Source organism: Berghia stephanieae, chromosome 1 (genome assembly GCF_034508935.2).
Source record: "Berghia stephanieae isolate SIO BIC M18660-M18661 chromosome 1, UCSD_Bste_1.3, whole genome shotgun sequence".
Taxonomy (NCBI): domain Eukaryota; kingdom Metazoa; phylum Mollusca; class Gastropoda; order Nudibranchia; family Aeolidiidae; genus Berghia; species Berghia stephanieae.
Window position 1 is genome coordinate 89,911,719 of NC_088360.1, and position 22,500 is coordinate 89,934,218.

General features: G+C 35.0%; 2 protein-coding genes across 5 annotated transcripts in view; one reads left to right on the top strand and one right to left on the bottom strand.

Annotated features, from left to right (window-relative positions):
• LOC144961082 (pancreatic triacylglycerol lipase-like) overlaps positions 1-8,351 on the top strand; it is a 10,772-nt gene extending 2,421 nt beyond the window's left edge. For both annotated transcript variants that reach the window (XM_078894401.1, XM_078894407.1), the window contains exons 3-8: positions 517-630; positions 1,018-1,131; positions 1,995-2,112; positions 3,777-3,887; positions 4,290-4,409; positions 5,073-8,351. In XM_078894401.1, the coding sequence (XP_078750527.1) occupies positions 517-630; positions 1,018-1,131; positions 1,995-2,112; positions 3,777-3,887; positions 4,290-4,409; positions 5,073-5,293 (798 nt within the window). In that variant the 3' untranslated portion in view covers positions 5,294-8,351. The remainder of the gene's footprint in view (positions 1-516; positions 631-1,017; positions 1,132-1,994; positions 2,113-3,776; positions 3,888-4,289; positions 4,410-5,072) is intronic.
• A 143-nt stretch (positions 8,352-8,494) lies between these two features.
• Positions 8,495-22,500, bottom strand: part of LOC144961062 (uncharacterized) — a 26,035-nt gene continuing 12,029 nt past the window's right edge. The window contains exons 2-5 of one of the 3 annotated variants that reach the window (XR_013643049.1): positions 18,372-18,634; positions 16,629-16,787; positions 10,226-15,499; positions 8,495-10,159 (exon numbers count right to left, since the gene is read on the bottom strand). Coding sequence is in view for 1 of the 3 variants with exons in the window: in XM_078894390.1 (XP_078750516.1) it covers positions 13,446-15,499; positions 16,629-16,787; positions 18,372-18,525 (2,367 nt within the window). In the remaining 2 variants the exon portion in view is untranslated. Of the gene's footprint in view, positions 15,500-16,628; positions 16,788-18,371; positions 18,635-22,500 lie in introns of all 3 variants that reach the window. The other 2 variants (XR_013643051.1, XM_078894390.1) reach the window with 2 other exon arrangements.

Genomic DNA, 22,500 nt, shown 5'->3' on the forward strand with positions numbered 1-22,500 from the left:
AAGATGATAATGATGATGATGATGATGATGATGATGATGATCATGACAATGATGATGGTGTTTTTTTTCTCCATTATACTATAAACTCTGTACACTTATTAAGAGTTGCCAGATTGTTATTCATTGCATTGCCTGTATAGTTGGTGAGTTTTATGTCAGAATGCAGCATGGGGATAAATATCATTTATTACACTGACTTCATGACGACAAAAAGCCCATTGTTTTCGTTTAAACAACACTTTTGTGTGATTTAAATGATAAAATATGTTAAATTGATATTAACAAGCCACGTCGGACTGGTGTATACCGAGAATGTGAATGCGATAGGTCTAAATCGCAATTTAAACACACACACACACACACACACACACACACACACACATATATATATATATATATATATATATATATATATATATATATATATATAAATATATATATACACGGTGTAGACTAGTTTTGATGAAAGCAGGTTATATTATGATGTCTTTTTCCTTCCATACTTACGGCTTATAGACAATGGCACCTAGATTCCGACCAGACTTGAAGACATGTGTGATCATCCCTGGATGGAATGAGAAATTATCAAAGATATGGATTCCAAGACTTATCACTGAACTCAAAAAGAAGGTAAAATATATTACGTTAAATGAATTAAAGGCAATTCCAAATTTAACTTCCATTTCATTACTTGCAAATCGCTGCTCAGGCGTCCTTATTTTAAAATCACTAATGCAATAACAATCATTGCACACAGCCAGGTAATTATTAACACCCGATATAAATAGAGTTATGGGTTTGAAGTGCATTACCCAAAGAGGCTATGCCAGGGCCAGAATTTTGCGGGTTTTTGGTAAACATTCTGTGAAAGAAATGGCTTTGAAGTGATACAACTTTTATTATTAATCGTTATTAATATCTTAAATGGGATTTAATTAATTATTTTCAGTTGTGCATACAAAAATGCGTTTGTTGACCATCTCACTTTATATTTGCAACCATCTCTTTTTCTCCCAGGAGTCCATGAATATAATCTTAGTTGACTGGACTGGAGGGGCCATAGTTATCCGTTACATGCAAGGAATATCTAACGGGAGAGTTGTCGGTGCCATGGTTGCTCACTTTATACAGGTAGGTCACAAATTGTATTATATTTTGGTGTCTATAGTGTGGCGGAAACACGACCAGTTCGCTTGGACCTTTCAAATAAATAGAATATTATGACCATTTACTTATAAGATAAGATCAGATATATTAACATATTAATCCAAAACAGGAAATTAAATTGTGTTTCACACGGAGCAAGGTAAAAGATTACGTTTTTAGCAGGGTACATGATTATACACCAGTAACAATGTGTCATGAACTAGATGGCATTCAGTGCCGTAGAGGATATTCACGTCGTTCATTCCCACACTCGCTATTTACGTTCTCACTTATTAATTAAAGATGTCAGAAATGATAATGTTAATAATAGCAAAAGAAGCGTTTGAGCTTCATAACAATAATGTTAATCCGCGTGTTCAATAAATGAGTGACATTTGGTAATTCCTAATCGCAGCGGGTAAAAAAATTTCCATGCTCAATGCGCTTTCTAGAATGTGAAATCTTATAGAATAGGGGAGACTTAATTCGTTGGTTAGTGGTATAAAAGCTTTTTTACAACTATTTTCTAACAAGTCACTCTCTCTCTCTCTCTTTCTCTCTCTCTCTCTCTCTCTCTCTCTCTCTCTCTCACACACACACACACACATACACTTAAATAATAACAGAAATAACACACAAAAAACCCAAAACAAACAAACATCAGGAAACAAAAAAAAAAACCCAAAATACAAACAAAAAAAAAAAACAAAAAAAAAAAACAAACAAAACAACGGACAAATGCACAAAAGAAATAACAGAACAAAACAAGAGAAAAAAAATCTTAATTTCCTCTTGATGATAATTACTGTATAATAAATAATGTATACCCTCCATGTCTTTTACTTCAGCAACTTGTTGAGAATTTGGGGGCAAATCTTGAGCTGTTCCATGTGATCGGCAACAGTCTTGGGTGTCACATATGTGGCCACGTTGGGGCTAGACTGCCTGGACTCAAGCGGATTACTGGTGAGAATTGAATTGTTTTAGTGAATTGTCCTAATATCTTTTAGAGGAGAATCCTGCCATGCAAGTAAATCAATGCATGCAGTAGATGATCACATTTTAATGTCGGGTTCAGTTATATTTACTTGGTTTCTATTTATGCACATGCATCAACAGGACAGTCACACTGACTTCATTTATTACTGCTTTTATATGTTTTTTTGTTGGTTATTGAGTCATATTGTAGTTCTTTTTTATTTTTTGACTCTTTCTTTTAGCCAAAAAATCCATAATCTCCACGAAAATAGAATTTTGCGATGCCATTAGTTCGGTGTCAGAAATATGCAATATGAAAGCAATAACCCCCCCCCCCCACCACCACCACCACCTCTAGTAAAAACGGTAAAAAACAAGCACACAAACAAAAGAAACGGATTGAGAAAGAGGAGTGTTACAGTGATCTCATCATTGCTTTTTTATTTGAGTTCAACTGTTCAATAAATATTATAGCTTATCACCAATCAACTAGGCCGTATCGATAAATTACTTGTGGTATCGTGCATAATCTTTTCATTCAATTTCTTTAAGAAATCACGGACGGTTAGGGTGAAGATACAACTAGTTTGGATTTTATTGTAGTTAATTTGGTTATAGTTTATTATGCATTATTGTATGTTGTGTCGATGGTGAAGCATGCACAGTTTTTACTCTTGTGAGAGTCGAGCAACGAATGGGAATTGTCGGAGGGGTAACAGGGAACAAACGTGTGATGCCAAAACAAAACAAAACAAAACAAAACTTGGTTCCAATCTCATTGGAAGTGTAAATCACTCTTACCGAGGACTTTTGTAATTGATCTTATGGTTTCAGAGCGATAGCAACTTATTTTCTAGTCTAAATTTATACTGGTCGTCAATAAAGACAATCCATCTCTTGTACGTCCCGTAATCTTAATAATCTGCCTATAAACCCTAGTACTAAAATAGTTATTTCACCTTATGATTCAATATGTAACCTATTTATAATTAGATTTCAATAGGACTGATTACATACACACTTCCAAGGAGTTTGGAACTGGACGTGAAGGCGTGACGTCACATCTTCTCCGCCCTATTGATGACAATGAGTAAAACACCGCATGCGTAGGGCTAAGCGTTGTTTACTTTGTTAAAAACAATTAACTCAACCATCTCTGTAGGTTTGATATAAATGAGTACTCAACTTTAACTCACTCAACTCTAACACCGACTCTATCCGTGGTTGGCCCGGGTTAATTTTACCCCATGGCTATTTATTACATTTTCTGAGACAAGTTATAGACGTAGCATCAAAGCTAATGTTTTTAGTTTTTACGTGTTAATGATAGTTGAATAAAACTGTCTATGTACATGCTCATTTTTAATACATTTTTTTCCAATTTTGAAAAGTGGCAAAAATCTATAGGATTGAGTGAGTTAATAGCAATGGCGAATGTATTACGAGGGCTACTATAGATGACGTGCCTGTCACGTGTTGGGGGTTGTGTACCGTAATGGACATTTGGTTACATAAGGCTGAATAATCTTTTAAATCGTTGAGCTTGAGGTAATTCTTTAAAGTTCATTTTGAAGATGAATCTATTCAATTTTTATAATTGGCTAATAATGGGATTTTATCGTTCTCTGTTCATTGCTACATTTCTCTATCAGCCATGGATCCTTCAGGACGTTTGTACGATGGGACGCCACCGGAAGTAAGACTGGATCCAACGGACGCACAGATTGTTGACGTAATACACACAGATGGATCAAAAAATATTGGTTAGTAATGATTAGGCTATAGATATAATTATACTTGTTGATTAAGTGTCCAGTTGAGTTCCAGATTGTCGATCTATTGTCATCGTGGAAATGGATTTTATGTGTTTTGTTCGTTGTCCTTTGCTGATATGCAAGGGTTGTGGAAGGTATATTTTGAGGAAGTCATCGAGTTGGCTGCGTTTAAAACGATGATGTGGATGCATGCATTATTCCTACATGTGATTGTTTTCAAATTTATTAACACACAGTGTTACGGTCTCGTGGTTGGATTGGACCCCCCCCCCCCCCTCCATACACCCCAACACAAATAATTAAAAAATAACACTCTCGATTAATACAATGATAAATAATCCCATAAATAATTTTGTTGGTTACATATATACATATATATTGCTTTCCCAGGCTTCGGAAGCAAAAGGATTATGGGCACCATAGATTTCTTTCCCAATGGAGGTCAAGACCAGCCCGGATGCTCCACTACTGTCATGGCTATCTTGCGTGACATGATCTTTGGAGGAATAGGTAAATAGTGCTATCTTTATAAAATTCTTTGTTTAAAGGAGTAATCATTTGTACGATGGTAGGATAAGCTCAGAAGTGGGAGAAGGCCTTTATGAAAAGATTTGAAAAAAGTCCTCTAGAGTTTGTAGTTAAAAGTTTTCTCCGGTTTCTGTGATAAGACAATAGCATTCATCGCTTCTTTTCATATTAGATGCTGTTCTATCGTATATTACACAGTCAGATCTGTTTTATTTCCATACCTGTATATAGAAATGGAGACTTGATTATAGATTATATTTGTATCGAGGAATGGAACCATGGTTATTGCTTATAACAGGTAATATTAACGTCAGATTAATCTACACATTCGTGCCCATCAGTTAGTGTTCTGAAAGTCTTAAAACAGAGTGGCTTCTTTTCTTTTGTTTGGTATGTGTAACTTTGTATTGACTCGTAGCATGCGATAGCCCGTGTGACACTAACCATGTAGTTAAAAAAAATATGGGGTCACTCAATTTTACGATATTCAGCACACTAACTAATGGACACAGGTGAAGGCCTTTTCCGTTAATGAATCCAATATTCTAATGAGATCGATCAATTGAGCCACTCAGTCCACGCATTAAGGTGAACATTGAACACACTTTTTACAACCATTCTAAAATCGAACATATTCTCACTCAGGTTTCAACAAATGTTCCCATACGCGTGCCACCGTCCTTTTTATCGACTCCATCAACAAGTGTAGTTTGACAGCCAACAAATGCTGCTCCAAGGAAGAAGCCTACAGTGAGACATGCGACAAGTGCGTCTTTTTCAAGGACAAGTGTCGTTTTGGATATGACATAGACTACAACACGAATGGAATATTTTCCTTGAACACAAATGGTGCACCGTCTTGCTAATGTATTTTATCAACCACGTTCCTTTCCCGCGGACAAAACACCCGCAACAAAAAATGAATACAAATGTAGCGCATTTATAAGAGTGTTTTAATTAACCAGTATATTTTTGTCAAAACGCAGGATTTGTGACACACCATCAAGTCCGCTCGGACAAATAAAGCTGGTTATTTACAAACAATAGAATGAAGGAAGGTGACATTACTCTGCTCTTTGTTATTGTTTTTTGACCGCTAGGTGTGTGATACGTTCTCATTAGATTCGCTCAATCAGGCTATAAACAGATAATACATGTATTATGTGACGGTACGATTGATCAGGCGTGTAAATCTAGTGAGTATTTTACTTAGACGCTCACCACTAACTGTCATTGACTACATTCGGCCGACTGTCCGAGGGGCGTGGTTATGTTCCCTTCCACTAGGTGTTTATTCTTTCAGCATGTTCAATGGGCCTCAAAATGTTTCTTTTATTAGTCCAGCAAACTGCATGAAATACAAATTCCATTTTCGTACACTGTAAAGCCGCCAGTTAGGCGTTCTTTTTGTATAGGCACTCTAACAATATTCGACATAGATCTTCATTCATACCTGAGTCAAGTGGTGTAATACGTCTTAATTTGGGGTCATATTTAGCAATTATCCTCAACATCATGCGCCTGAAACGTTTCAATTCTTGTTTTCGAACCAATTTTGTTACATGTGCATTAATTTTGACAATAATTATTTTAGTGGTATTTTAACCATACCCATTGTAAGCCCATTATGAAAAACCTTTTTACTTGCCTTTGTGCCCTGTAACGTGCTTTATGATAAATTGTTATTTGATTGTGTTTTTGGCAGGACAGTAAGTAAACATAGAGTATGTAACATTTCATAGTGATTAAATCATAACATTCTCTCTGCTATATCTTTGTTATAAATTCAAAATAAAATTAAAATAAACTTGCCTACTTTACTAAATGTTAATGACTCCTGCAATAAAACTATATGTGACCCATGGCTACGAGATCGTAATATGCCGGGGTAATTTAAATGCAAATAATTGAATTTTTTGCTTAAAGGTGAGACTGGATTAAATTTAGGTGTTTTATTGAGGAGGAAGAATGCCGTTTCTTAAAGAAAGAAAAACTAAAATTTCAGTTTGGATCATTTTGACTTTTAACTCAAATTTTATTTATCTTGTTCATTCCGACATGATACCAGATTGATTCGATGGGTCACTAATAAGAATATTTAATTCAATGAAAAAAATAATTTAAAAAAAGGTCTTAATCATTATGATTCCTCCTAATGGAAAAATAGGTATGTAAGCAAAAAAGTAAGTTTTAAGTTCTACAATACCCCCCCCCCCCCCCCTCCACGAAAACGGTTCAGTTTTTGGCCTCACGACTATTTAAAAAATCTAAAGTAGTTGGATCTGATAAGAGTAACATTCTCCGACTTTTACTCATTTTAGAACATCCAGTCCGTTTTCAACATGGTCTATAATGTAAATTAGAGGGACGAAATTACTGAAAGGCACATGGTATGAATATATTATTTTTCATTGAAATATTTGTTCTGTAAATTTAGCATTACCAAAAAACTTGGATCATTTCCATTTCAACTGAATAGCTTTCTATTATGTTTTAAATAAAATGAATTTCTAAATACGTGGTACATCCCATAAAATTGTTATCCTCTTTTGCAAAATCGTTTTTTATCAATTTTGTGTTTGTTCTGTATCAGAATAAAGATTGAAAGATTGATTTGAAACAATACACATGTGCATTATAAATATCTTAACAAATTTAAATGTGTATGAAAGGTGCCAGACAAAGCAAGAAAGAAAAATACAAGAGACATACCATCCCAAAAGATCAGTCGACCCCAATCGAGGTAGACTGATCTTTTGAGATGCTTTTTTTTCCTTGTAATTTTCTGTCTTGCTTTGTCTGGCACCTTTCATACACATTTGTTCATATCTCTATCTTACACCGATGCTAGCTACCTAGTTTCTCTTCAGCTGCATTATATGAATATCTACAAAACTTTTGTCAATTTTTTCGGTATTGTATCGTATCGTTTAAGAGCTAATAAGCTTTAAAGACCTTTAAATTCTCTGTGAAATTTTCATGCATAGATACAGTTTTAAAACAAGTTATATAAACAACATCCGTTGTTAATTTGACAGTTTTGAGTATATAATCAATATTTCAAATGATTAGATATCTGATACACAAATAAGTGTCATAGTCAAGATTGGGAGTATAATTTTTCCTATAGCATTCATTTGACATGTCCATCTTTATGCATTTGAGAGTTTCAATTTTTTTTCTTATTTGAAACACTCTTTCGAGCCTGACGTTGCGAACAGTTTTTGAAAATTAATCCCTTCTTTGTTTTTCAGATAGTATTCTAATTGACTGCGGGTAATTGGGTAAGGGAAACGTTTGGCTAACTCACAAACTCCTGCCCAGCATTTAAAAGAATACTGAATATAGTTAAATTGGGACACTTCTTAATTCTTTGAGAAACATTTTAGAATTTGCAACTTTCTATTGACCTGTAATGATTGGTAGGCAGGTAGAATTATGTGACACAGAACAAGAAGTTTTTTTTTAAGAAATCGATTTTCCGATATTAGCAGATTGACAATTGGGCACATTCTTATTCTTAAAATAAGCCCCTAACTGCTTTCGGTTATCACGCTTTATTGACGATTTTAAACATGTTCTGTTCAAGAGGAAAGTAAAGAGTGGTGTATTACTTCAAATTTGATTTTCTCTCTCTTTTTATAAGATGACTTTGAATTTATTTTTGGGATGTACCTGTCACGTCTATGTCTTGATTTATGATCATTATATTATTTTCACTTTAATTACACACTATTCATGTTTTATTATGAAAATAAACAATTCATATTTTGTCACCAACCCTTTAGAATTATTATGTGCTAAAGTTATCATCGTCATCGTCATCGTCATCATCATCATCATCATCATCATCATCATCATCATCATCATCATCATCATCATCGTCGTCGTCGTCATCGTCGTCGTCGTCGTCGTCGTCAATATCATGGACATCATCATCATCGTCATCATCATCATCATAAAAAACAAAAAAAAAACAAAAAAACAACAAACATACAAACAAACAAACAACAACAACGACGAATACGTCGACGACGACATCAATAAAATAATTCCCAAAACAGTAGAATGCTGCAAGTAATATAAGTTTTTAAAATTATGACATCTTTTGGAACTTTCCATCATTTTCTTAAATTTACATTAATACATAATTAAACACGCCTGCGCGCACAAGCACACAAGAAATTTAAAAAATAATGAAAAGTACTCAAAACAATTCAAAACGAATATCATATAAAACACAGTAGAGTACAATAAATAGCATGTTAAGTACTGATGCCAGGAAGAATTGTTGTCTGTCTGTTGTCCTATGTTGCTGTTGCTTGGTGACAAGGAGAGTATCAATCTGAATAAAGCTAGGAAGGCATTGCATTCGACAAATCATTGATTAGCAATGAGTAACAAAGCTAACCAAACTAAACAGTTAAGGACAATAAATTAGAATAAGTTTCCTCAACACAAATTGTGGAAAAAAACATAAATTCGCATCTTTGAAAGAATAGTCCCCATGGTAGAATTATACAAGACACTACAAAACCCTCTTTCTTATAACAATGTTTCGTCATATTGAAAGATTTATAATAACCTCCAACACATAAAACAATCTGAAAAATAAGTCTTTAGAGAAACCATTGTTTGTCCCGGCTTCTGTTGCGCGACATGCAACTATAAAAAATGCCTTCTAAATAAGTGCACATCGCTCGCTACCCTTTTATTTGACGTTTGTTTTTGGTTTTTAATGAACTATACCATTTTAGAATCCAAACGGGACTGTCCCCTAATTTATTCCGTAGATGTAAGTAAGATGGTGCTTAAGTGAGTTTAATTTAGAAAAGGGAGGGAGGTCTGAGCCCGGCATTGTCTTCATTATTAATCCCTGCTATACATATTAAAGCGAAAATTCTCTCTCTAGTTTTTGATATAGCGGACATTAGAGGGTCAAGGCTGTGTATTTTCTTCACAAATGACATATGGAGAACAATAGTGTTTTTGTTTTATGATGTCACGAATTATTCTTTTTCTGTTTTGAAAAAGACAATAAGCTATGCATTTGAAAATCTTAAATCTTAAAAGAAGTGGATTTGCTTTTTAAAGGGTTGTTGTAAAACATCGTTTAGGAATTGTAAAAAATGCCTATGGTGCTGACATGTTCCAGTGCTTTCTTCTTCTTTTTTTTTACATGATGTCTTAATCATGAACCATCTAATTCCTAATAGATTGTAAACTATGTCTGATCGACTCGGTACCTGCTTGTTTTTCTACAAAGTTTGCGGAGGAGACAAAAATTCAATATTTCTCGTTAACAAAATTTTGCGGTTACTTCCCTTGATATTTAGCCTAATACATTGCATATTAAAACTTAAAGAGGAATACCCTTTTTCAGTTTAAAACAATTTTAGTTTCGTTAGATTTTAAAAACACTGTGGCGCTTGCGAGACTGTTAGGTTAGGGCTTAGGAAATAGAATATGGTATACGACAAACAGGACAATAAGAAATTTAGAGCATGCATGCAAATATGCATACATACACATACATACATACAAACATACATACATACATACATTTATACACATATACATACATACATACATACATACATACATACATACATACATACATACATACATACATACATACATACATACATACATACATACATACATACATACTACATACATACATACATACATACATACATACATACATACATACATACATACATACATACATACTACATACATACATTAGTAACACAAAAATCATACATACATACATAAATACATACATACATACATACATACATACATACATACATACATACATACATACATACATACATACATACATACATACATACATACATACATACATACATACATACATACATACAACATACATACATACATACATACATACATACATACATACATACATACATACATACATACATACATAATACATACATATACATAAATATATACATACATACATACATACATACATACATACATACATAAATACATACATACATACATACATACATGCATGGATACATAACTAGCTATATACAAACATACGGGTAAAATACTTAACATAAACGAAAGAGAATTGGTCCCCAAATTATAAGGAATTTAACATGGAATACCCGCAATGCTGGGTAAAAATCGATAAATTTTACATATTGTCTTACAGTTTTTACGAAGAGACAAACAATGGCACAACGAACGAGCTGAAAGTATTGTAAGCCAATAAATCGTGAAATGATCTCCACATTGAGTTACGGTTTTAGAAGGAAACTACTTAGTTAACACATTGGCGAACAGTTAGATAAGATTAAGGACTAAAATACAGAAAATCTTTGAAAGAGAAAACTGATGTAAATTTTATACTCCCATATATTTTCCATCATAATCATCATATCAAACGTAAAAAAAAAATTGCACAAGCTATTTTCAAGGAATCCAATTGCTTTAATTCTTGAAAATCAAATTTGTACCATCGGCTTTTCAAAAATGGATAACGTCATACGTTAAATTTATTTTCATTTAACTCTCTGATGCAGAATGTTTAATCCAGGAACAACGGGGCAGCGAAACACAGCGGCATGGCCTTTGCTTCGTACCAAAAAGGTACAGACTTCGACTCCCCACCGCGCTGTGTAGCCTTATGCAAACTACGTTTGCGGCATTGTACTGCGGCTGACGCCTGGGATATTCCAGTTATCCCTTGTGGTAGAACCTAAAGATACATTTTTATTGGGGCGAGGGGGGTTGGATTTAGATACCGGTTTTTCATCATCGAGTCCCGGAGAGGAGTTGTGTATTTCCAGGCTCCCCTTCCTAAGCTAACCAGCGCTATATTATCAGTATTGCAAACCAACAAAACAAAGCGATAGGTATTGCTGAATATCTATAAAATCGGATTGAGAAGTCTTAGGTTTGAATCCCGTGGAAAACCAGAAATATTTCTCCGAGCTTCAAAGGATTTATGCCAATTTTAGAGTTCAAAAAGTTTGTTTTATTCCTGAGTGGTATTTGTGTTTCAGTAAAGATATATTGTAGCAGTAAAATACGCTTGACACGGACGGTTTGGATTCTCCCTATATTAAACTAATACACGGGATGATTAAATGTTAAAATTGTCTTTTATCTTTATCAATCGCTTTTTCCCGACCAATCAATCAATTTTCCGTCAGTGAATGTCTAATTCAACTCAAATAAATAAATGAAATGTTCGTCGTTTTTTCAATTTGTTGACTAAGGAGGGTAAACCCCAAAACATTTATACCATTCATGTCCATGTTATACTGAAGCTACCACTAACCAATATTACATATTTGCAGATTTTCTATCGCAGTTGGTCTTTAAACTAAATATCGGTAGTACAGCATCAAGACCAAAATGATAAAAACAAATTTGAACACCTGCTACACTGTCTCAAAACGAATGAATAGTGGGCGTTTCATCCAATTCATTCTCTGTTTCAGCGCTTCCTGCAAAATGTATGTATGCAAAGGTCACTGTCCTGTTGTATATTTTTTAATATTCTTATTTGATATTACCAACACTTACTTATGTTATTGTTCTTACCAAAGTTTAGTAGCTGTAGCTAGTTATTTAACGCTATGCTGCCTTACTCTGAAAAAAAAATCCCAATAAAAACGTATTAAAGATTTTGGCCAGAAATCTCGCCCTTCAAATATTGATCGATTAAAATGGCTATCTTGGCAAATACTCTAAAATCAGGGACCGCGAAATTTAAAGAATTGGTCGACAAAAAATTGAATTCATTAAGAATCAAATGTAATGTTTTAAGATTGTTTCAATATCATATCATTATGGCACTGAATTATCCTAGCTAGCCTTTTAGAAGATGAGATAAGATATAGGAATATAGCGTGTAAAGTGACCAGTGACCAGTAGACAAGAAGGAACATAATATGGCAGGGAAATACATAGAGAGACAGACGAATATTTAGCCTCTAAAAACAACAACAAATATGTTACTATTCCCTCTGGATTCGGTATTAGGACGGGATCGACATTGCCATAAACATGATTTTGAGTTAAATAAATAAATGGTTCCATTTAGACGAGCGAATGCATTTATTCCTTAAAATCACAACAAAAAAGGAATACATTTTTAAACAATTAATTTTGACCATTTTCACTTGCAAACGAATTTTCCTCATCTGGCTCATTCCGTCATGATACCAGATTGGCACAATGCGTTATTTATAAAGTTGAATGCATATTTTCATAAAATAATTTCATGTTTGCAGTGTTTTATTTATTCCGCATGCAGGCAATACTACTATAATACAATGGAACAAAACTTCCATGTCATACAGTTCTGCCTGACAAGCTTTCGTTTTATATCAACTCTCTTGCAATTAACGCAACTGCTTAGAGCCAGATACTCATTACACCTAAGTCAGTGGGATTAATGTGGTTTAAGTGCCTTCCCTGGGGCACAACACACAAGATAGAGTTGTGCGATCATTATCAAATATGTCATTGACTACGCTCAACATCGCTTGACATTGCTACAAGACGAGAAACCTTACCGCTAAGCCACCGACGTCAAATCATCTGACAATGCGTGTTTTTGCTGATTAAAACGATGCTTACACACAACTCCCATCACTTAACTACTATTTTTATCTTCAAGCGTCATTGTTTTATGTTGAGACCCAACGTGTTCACACAATTTGCCTTTGTCAACTCGATAATTATCTTGTTTGACTCTTTGGAAGAGTATTTAGCTACATTTCATACACTGGCAAAGACATATTTTTTACTTCGATTAGATCAATCTAACTTCAACTATCGATCAATTAAGATGACACCAACTTTTCAAAAAAAAATATAACCTGACACTCCGAAGAATTTGAGACTTTTTGCCAAGATTACGGTCATTTTAATAGATTGTTATTTGAATTAAAAACATTTCTGCCAAAATTAAAAAAAAATCTTTTGTAAGTGGACAGCAGTACAGATTGTTCGTTTATCCAGCCCTTAGCATTCAATTACACGAAGATTTTCATCATCTTCATTTTTTATCCCATTTTGTGTGGCACTTTTGGGGGAAGACTTCACTGATGGTTTGAGCTGAAGAAGTTTCGTTTTGGACGATGAGATTGAATCTTCATCGTCACTTCCTTTCAACCTGCCAAATATTTTAGATATGTTCGATTCTGATTTAAATTTGTTGAGTATTGAACCTCCCTCTCCTTTCCTTTTCGAGCTCCACCACTTTTTCTTATTCATCATATCAGAAGACGTGGATTTATTCATAACATTTAATCCATGAAGAAATTCCACACTACCAGAGGCCTGAGGAATATCACTACTCGCAGCATGTCGAACTGTCTGAACGTTTGCTTTGTCAGATTTTATCACCGATTTTACATCCAACTCATCGGATTTTATCTCTGGGTCTACATCTAAGGCATCCTCTTTTATCACTGCGTATTCATCTAATTCATCCGCTTTCCCTACCGCATCCACCTCTAATTCACACGTTTCTATCATTGTATCTACATCTTTCTCATTTGGTTTTATCACTGCCTCGTTATGGCTTGAATTTCCATCTTTATCTATGTCTGGCACATCAATAGATAGTTCTTTAATTTCCTCAACAACCACGTAATCGTCAGAAAAAGAATCTTCTTCATCAGCACCATTAGTAACCTCGTCGATTGGTTCCTCTCCTGAATCCTCATCTTCACTATCACCGTGGTATTCATTAGCTCGTGTGTAAACCGCTTCTCCAAACTCGGACTCGTCCAGTGAAAGTTCAACAATATCACAATTTTCGTTATCAGTTTCATCATTTACAGCCAAGTCATCAATTTCAGAATAAACTTGTTCGGGACCTGAACCTTGATCTCTGTTCATTTCTAACTCGGGTTCGTTACAGTAATAAATAGGATTTTGTTTCACTTTACTCTTTCGGAGTGTTTCGATTTCTTCTATTAAATTCAAATCCGAAGAGGATGACGTCCCAAGACCCTGAATCATTCCTTTACGAACCATCAAATCAGCAATTTCCTTCTCTGTAAAATCAACAGGGGGGTTAGAGTCGTCCTCAAACGCCAAGTCTGGCACAGAATGCCCATGCCGACTCTCGCTTTTCACTTCAATTTTATTCATTGGTAGCTTACTTGAATCGTTGCTTACAAGTGTGAAGTTATCTGTCATACTGGCAGTGCCTTTCTCAATGGCTTTGATTTTGTTGCTAGATTTGGAAGAACTTGTGTTTTGCTCAGAGCTCCACGCAATTTCAAATTCTGAGTTAGCTTCAACTTCCTGCATGTCGCTGACTGTACTTTGAATTTCGTACGTAGACATATTTTCGTCAGTTTCAGGCTCAGGTTGAACAGAGAAAGACACTTTAAGACCCATTAAAAACGAATCGCCTGAAGCCTTACATAGTTGAAAGGCGTTGTTATATTCACACGTTCTTTTAATAGACGCCTCGTTCAAACTCAATTTGAATCTGGCGGTAGAATCAGTGGTCAGTTCCAAACACACAGGAGCTGTTTCATCTAGAGTAGCGGCTAGAACAGTTTCTTCTGTAAATACAGTGTAACACCTTAGCAGACCAGTGAATGCATAATCCAAAATTGGTCGCTCCCCGTGCACAAGTGAAACAATTCGGGGCAGTTTTGAATTTCCAGCTGAAATCATAGATTTTACATTGAACACTTTGTGGTTAGAATCGGGGTAGAATTCTGATATTTCGTAGGCGATGGCTCGCCGCGATAGAGGAATCACCACATCATCGTCCTTTTCATCCAAACACTCTAAACACGGACCATACATTTGAATGATATCTGGAGTGTCCGGATCGTCTATATCTCCATCCATGATACACACTCTTTTGAATATCTCGCCAGGAATGATATCCCTTGGAACATATTCCAGTGAGCCGTCCAGTCCGGAGGATCTTGTGTAAGCTGGACATTTGGTCGTTACCAGAAATCGAAGAGTGTTTGAATGGGCAATTCCTTCTATCCGTGTATGCCGCTTAGTCTGATTGACTCCCTTTGGTGTGGCGCCAAACCATCCTGTAAAAGAAAAGAAAATTAATTTCAAATAGAGTAAGAAAAGATTGTTAAGAGCATTTAGATTAATCCAATTGGAGATTACCTGAATGAATTGGACGGTGCAATTGCATGCTACCCTCTAAATGAGATACTAGATTACCGCAGACTATTTCTCATCATATTGGGCTTAGAGGCGTTAGAAGTTTGCCAAAGTCTTTGATTTCTATATCTAATTTGTTCCAGAAAGCCAACGAAGAGACCTAAGCATGGGCCGGATGTGCTCTGTAATCATTAATCTAGCCACTCTATTTTGAACTTTCTGCATTCTATATCATACGCCTAAAAGCATAGCATTGCAATAAACAAGTGGGCTCATCTCAAGTGAATTTACTAATTTTTTTGTGGTAGAATTAGTATCGATAACATTTCTTATTTTGCCAATGTTTCTAAGATGAAAATGAGAAGATAGGCAGCTTTTGTGAAGCGTGTTTTCATGGAAATATCAGAATTCAAATAGACCCTTAAATTACAATGGAGCCTGTATTACTAAAAGGTATGCCAGTATTTCTATTGTCTAAAGATGTAACAATAATTTTCTGACTTTGATTATTTTGTTCTTAATATTGATTGAAAACTTTTAAGCACCTCTGAACATTGAAAATTGAAAAATAAACGGCATATGCAAAATATCAGCAGCATGCAGTTCATGCATTCCAAAGATGGTGAAATATGACAGAGAAAAAAGCACCACGTGGCCTAGAACACATCCGCTCCTGTCAAGATTATGAAGGCAGCGGTCTTCTTGCACAAATCAATAACAGCGCATGACCTGCGTAAGAACAGATAATAATAATAGTAATAATAATAATAATAATAATAATAATAATAATAATAATAATAATAATAATAATAGTATAATAATAAATAATAATAATAATAATAATAATAATAATAATAATAATAATAATAATAATAATAATGATGATGATGATGATGATAATAATAATAATATAATAATAATAATAATAATAATACAATAATAATAATAAATAATAATAATAATAATAATAATAATAATAATAATAAGAAGAAGAAGAAGAAGAAGAAGAAGAAGAAGAAGAAGAAGAAGAAGAAGAAGACGTTAACTCACCTTCGTAGTCCTCTGGTATAACGACGGATGGGCCAAATTCTTCCAGTGTGCTCATGGTCAAGTTACTGGCTTGCACTTTCTTCACGGTTTGTCGGCTGTACAGGAGTAGAGGGTATCGGAGGTCGAATTGGAACTTAGACCACGAAATTGAACACTGGTCTGTAAAAAGAAAAATAAAGATTGTTTAAAATCGCAATTTTAATGTAACACATTTCCATCATTTTATCATGAACCCCTGCACTGCATCCTACTTAATTAATTCCCAACAGAACATCAAATTTCCAATTAATAGTATGAACCCCTGCATTGCATCCTACTTAATTCATTCCAAACAGAACATCAAATTTCCAATTAATTGTATGAAGGTCGATTGTAAACACTTTTTGAGTACTAGAAATTATGTCATGGACTTAAGCCAGGTAATCATTTATACATGAGTCGAGCCGAATGACCGAAGGGCACAGCGTGGGGACATACGTTATGCTATAATTGTTATTCATCTAGTCACTGACCACATTCATCATCCTTTGTCTTTGTTTCAAGACTAGACATTAAACCGCCAGCTCCTCAATATTAGTGGATTGGATATATGGAATGAAGCAGGTCGATATTACAACATCACGCGTTAATCATAGGCATTGATAATATTTTGATTTGTCGCTTTGTGGCGTTTTAATTTTTTTTTAGAATATGTAAATGGGATGCTTTGTCAATCACATAAAAAAAAGAAACGTTCGGCTTGATATAAATACATTGACGAAATTTCAACGTTTCGAGAGTTTTTATCACTTCTAACGATATAGGATCATTTCTAAAAGATTGCTGAGAAGAACAATATTGTGGTAAATGACTTGGGAATATGAAAAAAGAATATAAATTTTCCCCAGACCGATGAGTTTATGTGCCATAATAATGACAATCTAATTTGCAAATTAGGAACTTAATAACAATAAAAAAGGTATTGTGTATGCACGCTTTACGGTGTACGGTAACAAACTTCCAATGCGAGACTTACATAAAGAGTAAAGAGAATATTTGAGATCAAAAGAACAGGGCAAGAAATATATTGTTGATGAAAGTAATTTGATGCTCTTGTTTGATTAATTACAGTGTGCAAAGAATCAATATCTAGCTAGACGCGTCAAAATGATAGAAAACATACATACAATTTTTATGAACATCTAATCAATAATGTCGGGACAAACCCAGCTCCTCGCAAAATTGAAATCTATGCATTATTTCTTTTACAGCAACAATCTTGATACTCCACAAGAGATCATCACACCGAGTTCCTCAATCCATAGACAAGAACTGACATCTTCAAAAATAGTCTCTTCCAGCGCACAATCAGACAATGTACGTAACGACCTCCCAACAACATTATAAACTGCATATTCTTCCAAGAGACACCAAAGCACCCCCTGCCACACCACAATTAATAGCACTCGATATTAAATTTGCATAACGGGCAGATATGCATGTTGGGTATTATCAATATGGATGGATGGGTGGAAAACTGCACATGCCCTTTTATCAGTTGTTTGTTAATTGTCTAGGATGGTGTATCATTTTCCACACCAGGGAAACACCAAGCTTTACGTCAGTCTTCGATATTCTGACGTGATAATGTATTCAAAACTCAATTTTCTGTGGGCTCATCACCGTGAGCATGAAGGAGTTCAAACCCTTTTATCCGAAGATCAAAGCAAGTCTACCGCGATTTTTGATAGCAGACCTCCTTACCTGTTGCACATTGCACCACACAAGGAAGTTTGAATTTATCCATGATGTCCTGTATGGTGTATGACTGGGTGCTCCATTTGTACTCCACCGACAGGTACTCTGTCAACATGCTTCTCTGGGTGGCCACATTGCCTAGTTTCCGAGACAGCCCCATCCCTCAGACTTGGAACTGTACAATGGTTACGTCAAGAAGTCAGAGCTTTAATCTCTATGTGTGCCAACTCTTGGCATCTCGACATTGTTAGAGAATGATAAAGCGATATCTGTGGATAATCAAAGAGAAATAACTCCCATTAAATGTGTTTGTATAAGTATATACAGTAGATACGTTGTTAATGGGAGTATTTGATAATATGCTGTCTTTTCCCATTGACGGATGGATGGCTTCCATTAAAGTAAAATTCCTCATATAATGCAGTTATCTTTTTTAGGCTATTAAGCATCGCTGGAACTGCTCCCTAAGGCTGCACTGCCTGGGTTATTCCAGTCTTCCATTGGAATAGACCCTTGACACAAATTTCCCCTATGGGATGAAAAAAGGGAATTTTATTTTATTTATTTTATTTTATTTATAAAAGTTGAGAAACGTCATCTCCTTCAAGGCACCATTCACTCTAATGGTTGTCCGGACGGTTTGCTTCAAAGGTCATCCAAATCAACTTTAAAAGGAAGCTAGGGAAACGGAATAGGATGTTAAAGAAGAGCACAAATAAGAGAAAAAATAGACAACAAATACTTAAAATTATCCGAACAAATAAAACACAACACCCCTCTCAAAAAACTAAACTAAAACAAGACAAAACAAAACAACACACACACACACACACACACACACACACACACACACACACAATAGAAAAAGAATATCCAACGGCAACCAAAAATGATCTGTATATTGGGGATCAAATCGGTCTCTTTGACTGCCAAAATGGGTGATTGGAAAATTAATTAAGGAATGGCGCCGTCTCAAACAAAACAGAGATAAAGACAGTATTTGGCGAAGTCAAACAAATTTCTTGTACTAGTAATTCCTCCTTTCAGCTTTTGACAATAATTAAGTACCTACTTTCAATTACCCGAGACTCCGTGAAACGATCTGATTTTTATTGGATATTCGATGACAAAGTAATGCCGGCGTTAAATCACAAACCCGGATATTATATTGAGTTGAATCAGATAGTCATTTGATCGAATTATTAGAGTCTCGAATTTCATAACTTAAAGTTCATGCCTTCATTCTGCTCAATAATGCAGTTTGATCGATTCTAATTTCATAGCTTTGAATTTTATTTTAATTTTCGGGTTCAAATTATGGTGGAAAAACACAATTTCTTTCTTCAGACTTGAGAAATTGAAAGGACAGCACTTTATAAAAAATATGTTGTGAAGAGAAGTTCAAAAGCGGGATTTTCCCCCTACGACTTGAGAATTTGAAGTCAAAACTTTTACATTGTTGTGAGGAGTGCTGAGCTTTTAACTGTTTGAAGTCTCATTATTGATTGGTCTGGTTAGATTTGGATAAGGCAAAACCATTCTGTGAATCGTGTTAAAATAATTTTACATTTAGATAGCATTACTTCGACAAATCATAATCAGGTATACTTTTTGGTAATCTGCAAGACTATGGAGAGCAGAAAAAGAATTTATAAGAGAGTAAATGATCTTCAGTTGAGAATCGTGTGCCATAAGCTCGATTATTGGCTCTTGTCTTTCGACCATCTTCCTTGCTCTTCTGGATCGCGTTGTTACCGAACACGTAGAAAGGTTATTAAGTACAATGATTACAAAGCGAATCTACAATAGAAACATAATTTTGTTCTCAATAGTGAGGCAAATTAAGTCCTGGATTACAATAATTAATTCACCTTAAACACCCAATTCAGCAATTAAATATGGATAATAGGCTATTCAAATTTCGCATTACACAGTTCTCTGAAAACAAAACTCCATCATTTGCACTGTCTTATTATCAGTTGAATTGAAACATTGTGCAGTTAAGCTTGGGTTGGTCAACGTCATCCTTGATGTAAAAGAGACATTGGCAAGGCCAGCTAAACTCCCAAGATATTATTTATAAAATAGTTTGCAGAATCAATTGTGTCATCAATAAATCAGGTTTATATATTGTCTGCAAATCAACACCTTAAATACATGCTATTTAAACAGAACCATTTAATTTTGCTATTTTGCATGAGCCTCAGCTAAGAAAATTTATAAACCTCATTCACCAACCAATTTATTTTTTACAATCTACACTACGTGTGCTTTTGGTCGCGACTATTCCGGTCTTGTCTCGGACAAATCGGATTCTAACATTCAAATCCAGCAAACTGGAAAACGTAGCCCTTTTTCTTCAGGCAGTGGTTGGAGACTGCCCTATGGCTAGTAAAAGTGGAATTTTCATTGGCTGGCGGGGCAATAACAAATAATTGGAAGGAACATACAAAATGTGTGCGGTGGATGATCTACCTCCCTCCCCTCCCAAACAACGACAACAATAGCAAAAACAACAACAAAACAAAACAAACATGTAAAATGAAAAAAGAAACACAATAAAAATGGAAAACACCCCCCCCCCCCAAATAAAAAATTCTAACAAATATAATTAACAAATTTAAAAAGTAAAATGAATACAAAACAAAACTAAATAAAACAATACAAACAAAACAAAAAACAAAAAACAAAACAAAACAAAAAACAATACCAAAAAAAAAAAAAAAACCAACGAAACGAAACAATAACAAAATAGCGTTCAACAAGTGTTACATGTGCGGCTATGTGGTCTTGTGAGATGACACTCGCTTTCGGATCAGAAGGTCTTGGGTTCGAGCCTCGCTCGGCGCATAGTTGAGTCCTTGGAAAAGGCTCTTTACTCACATTCTCTCACTACCTGGCCGTTAACAGTGTTGTCTCTGTAATTTGTAAGATCGCCTAACGGGCGCCATGTCTCGTTCTACATGTTACGGGTTGCTGTTGGTCAGGGACACCTTGTAAAGCGCTTCGAGCACATTTAGTGGATATTGCGCGATATAATTGCTCACTTTATTTTTTTTACATCAACCATATTCTACCAAAAATATAAATATCAGGTACAAAATCATGACATGGAAGCAAGGTCACAACAACCACCATGCTCTACGAGCGGTTGTGAAAACGGCGGCTTTAAACGGCACAGGCTGATATGACGGAGGGTTCATAATTGCCCAATCCAGATAACACGGTCAGCCATGCATGGCAAAACAGACACAATACACCACGGGGTAGATCGTGACAAATGACAGGATAGACGGATAGAGTCTATATCTATCTTACACGCTTAAGCAAGTGTAAGGAATGTAACGTCATAAGGGAAGGATTTTAAAAGTTTGTACAGTGTCATTGTCCGGTGCAGTGCAGCAGCTCACTGTGTACATGCGTGAATCTGATTGTAAACTGCAACACTCCGACAAACACCATTTTTAAAAAAATGGCCAGAAGGTTTTTACTCGATTGATTAAAATGGCACCGATTAGTAGTAGTAGTAGTAGAAGTAGTAGTAGTAGTAGTAGTAGTAGTAGTAGTAGTAGTAGTAGTAGTAGTAGTAGTAGTAGTAGTAGTAGTAGTAGTCGTCGTCATCGTCGTTGTAGCAGTAGTAGCAGCAATAAATAAAATAATAATAATAATAATAATAGTAGTAGTAGTAGTAGTAGTAGTAGTAGTAGTAGTAGTAGTAGTAGTAGTAGTAGTAGTAGTAGAAGTAGTAGTAGTAGTAGTAGTAGTAGTAGTAGTAGTAGTAGTAGTAGTGGTAGTAGTAGTAGTAGTAGTAGTAGTAGTAGTAGTAGTAGTAGTAGTAGTAGTAGTAGTAGCAGCAGAAGCAGCAGTTACAGTACAAAGTGGTAGTCGTAGCACGAATCTGCCAGATCGATCGATCTGTCGCGCAAATCGACAGAACGCACCAATAAATATTTCTTAAACTTGACTCTCGCTATGGATATTTAAAGAAAATAAAATCTAGTCAAAATGTAACAAAAGTGTTTTGTCAATGTACAGCAGTATATTTTGTGCGTTTGCGTTATAGTTAGTCATTTGGGGTGTTGGTAATATGGGGCATTGATGCCAAAGTAGCAATTTTAGTCTGTGAATGAGACAA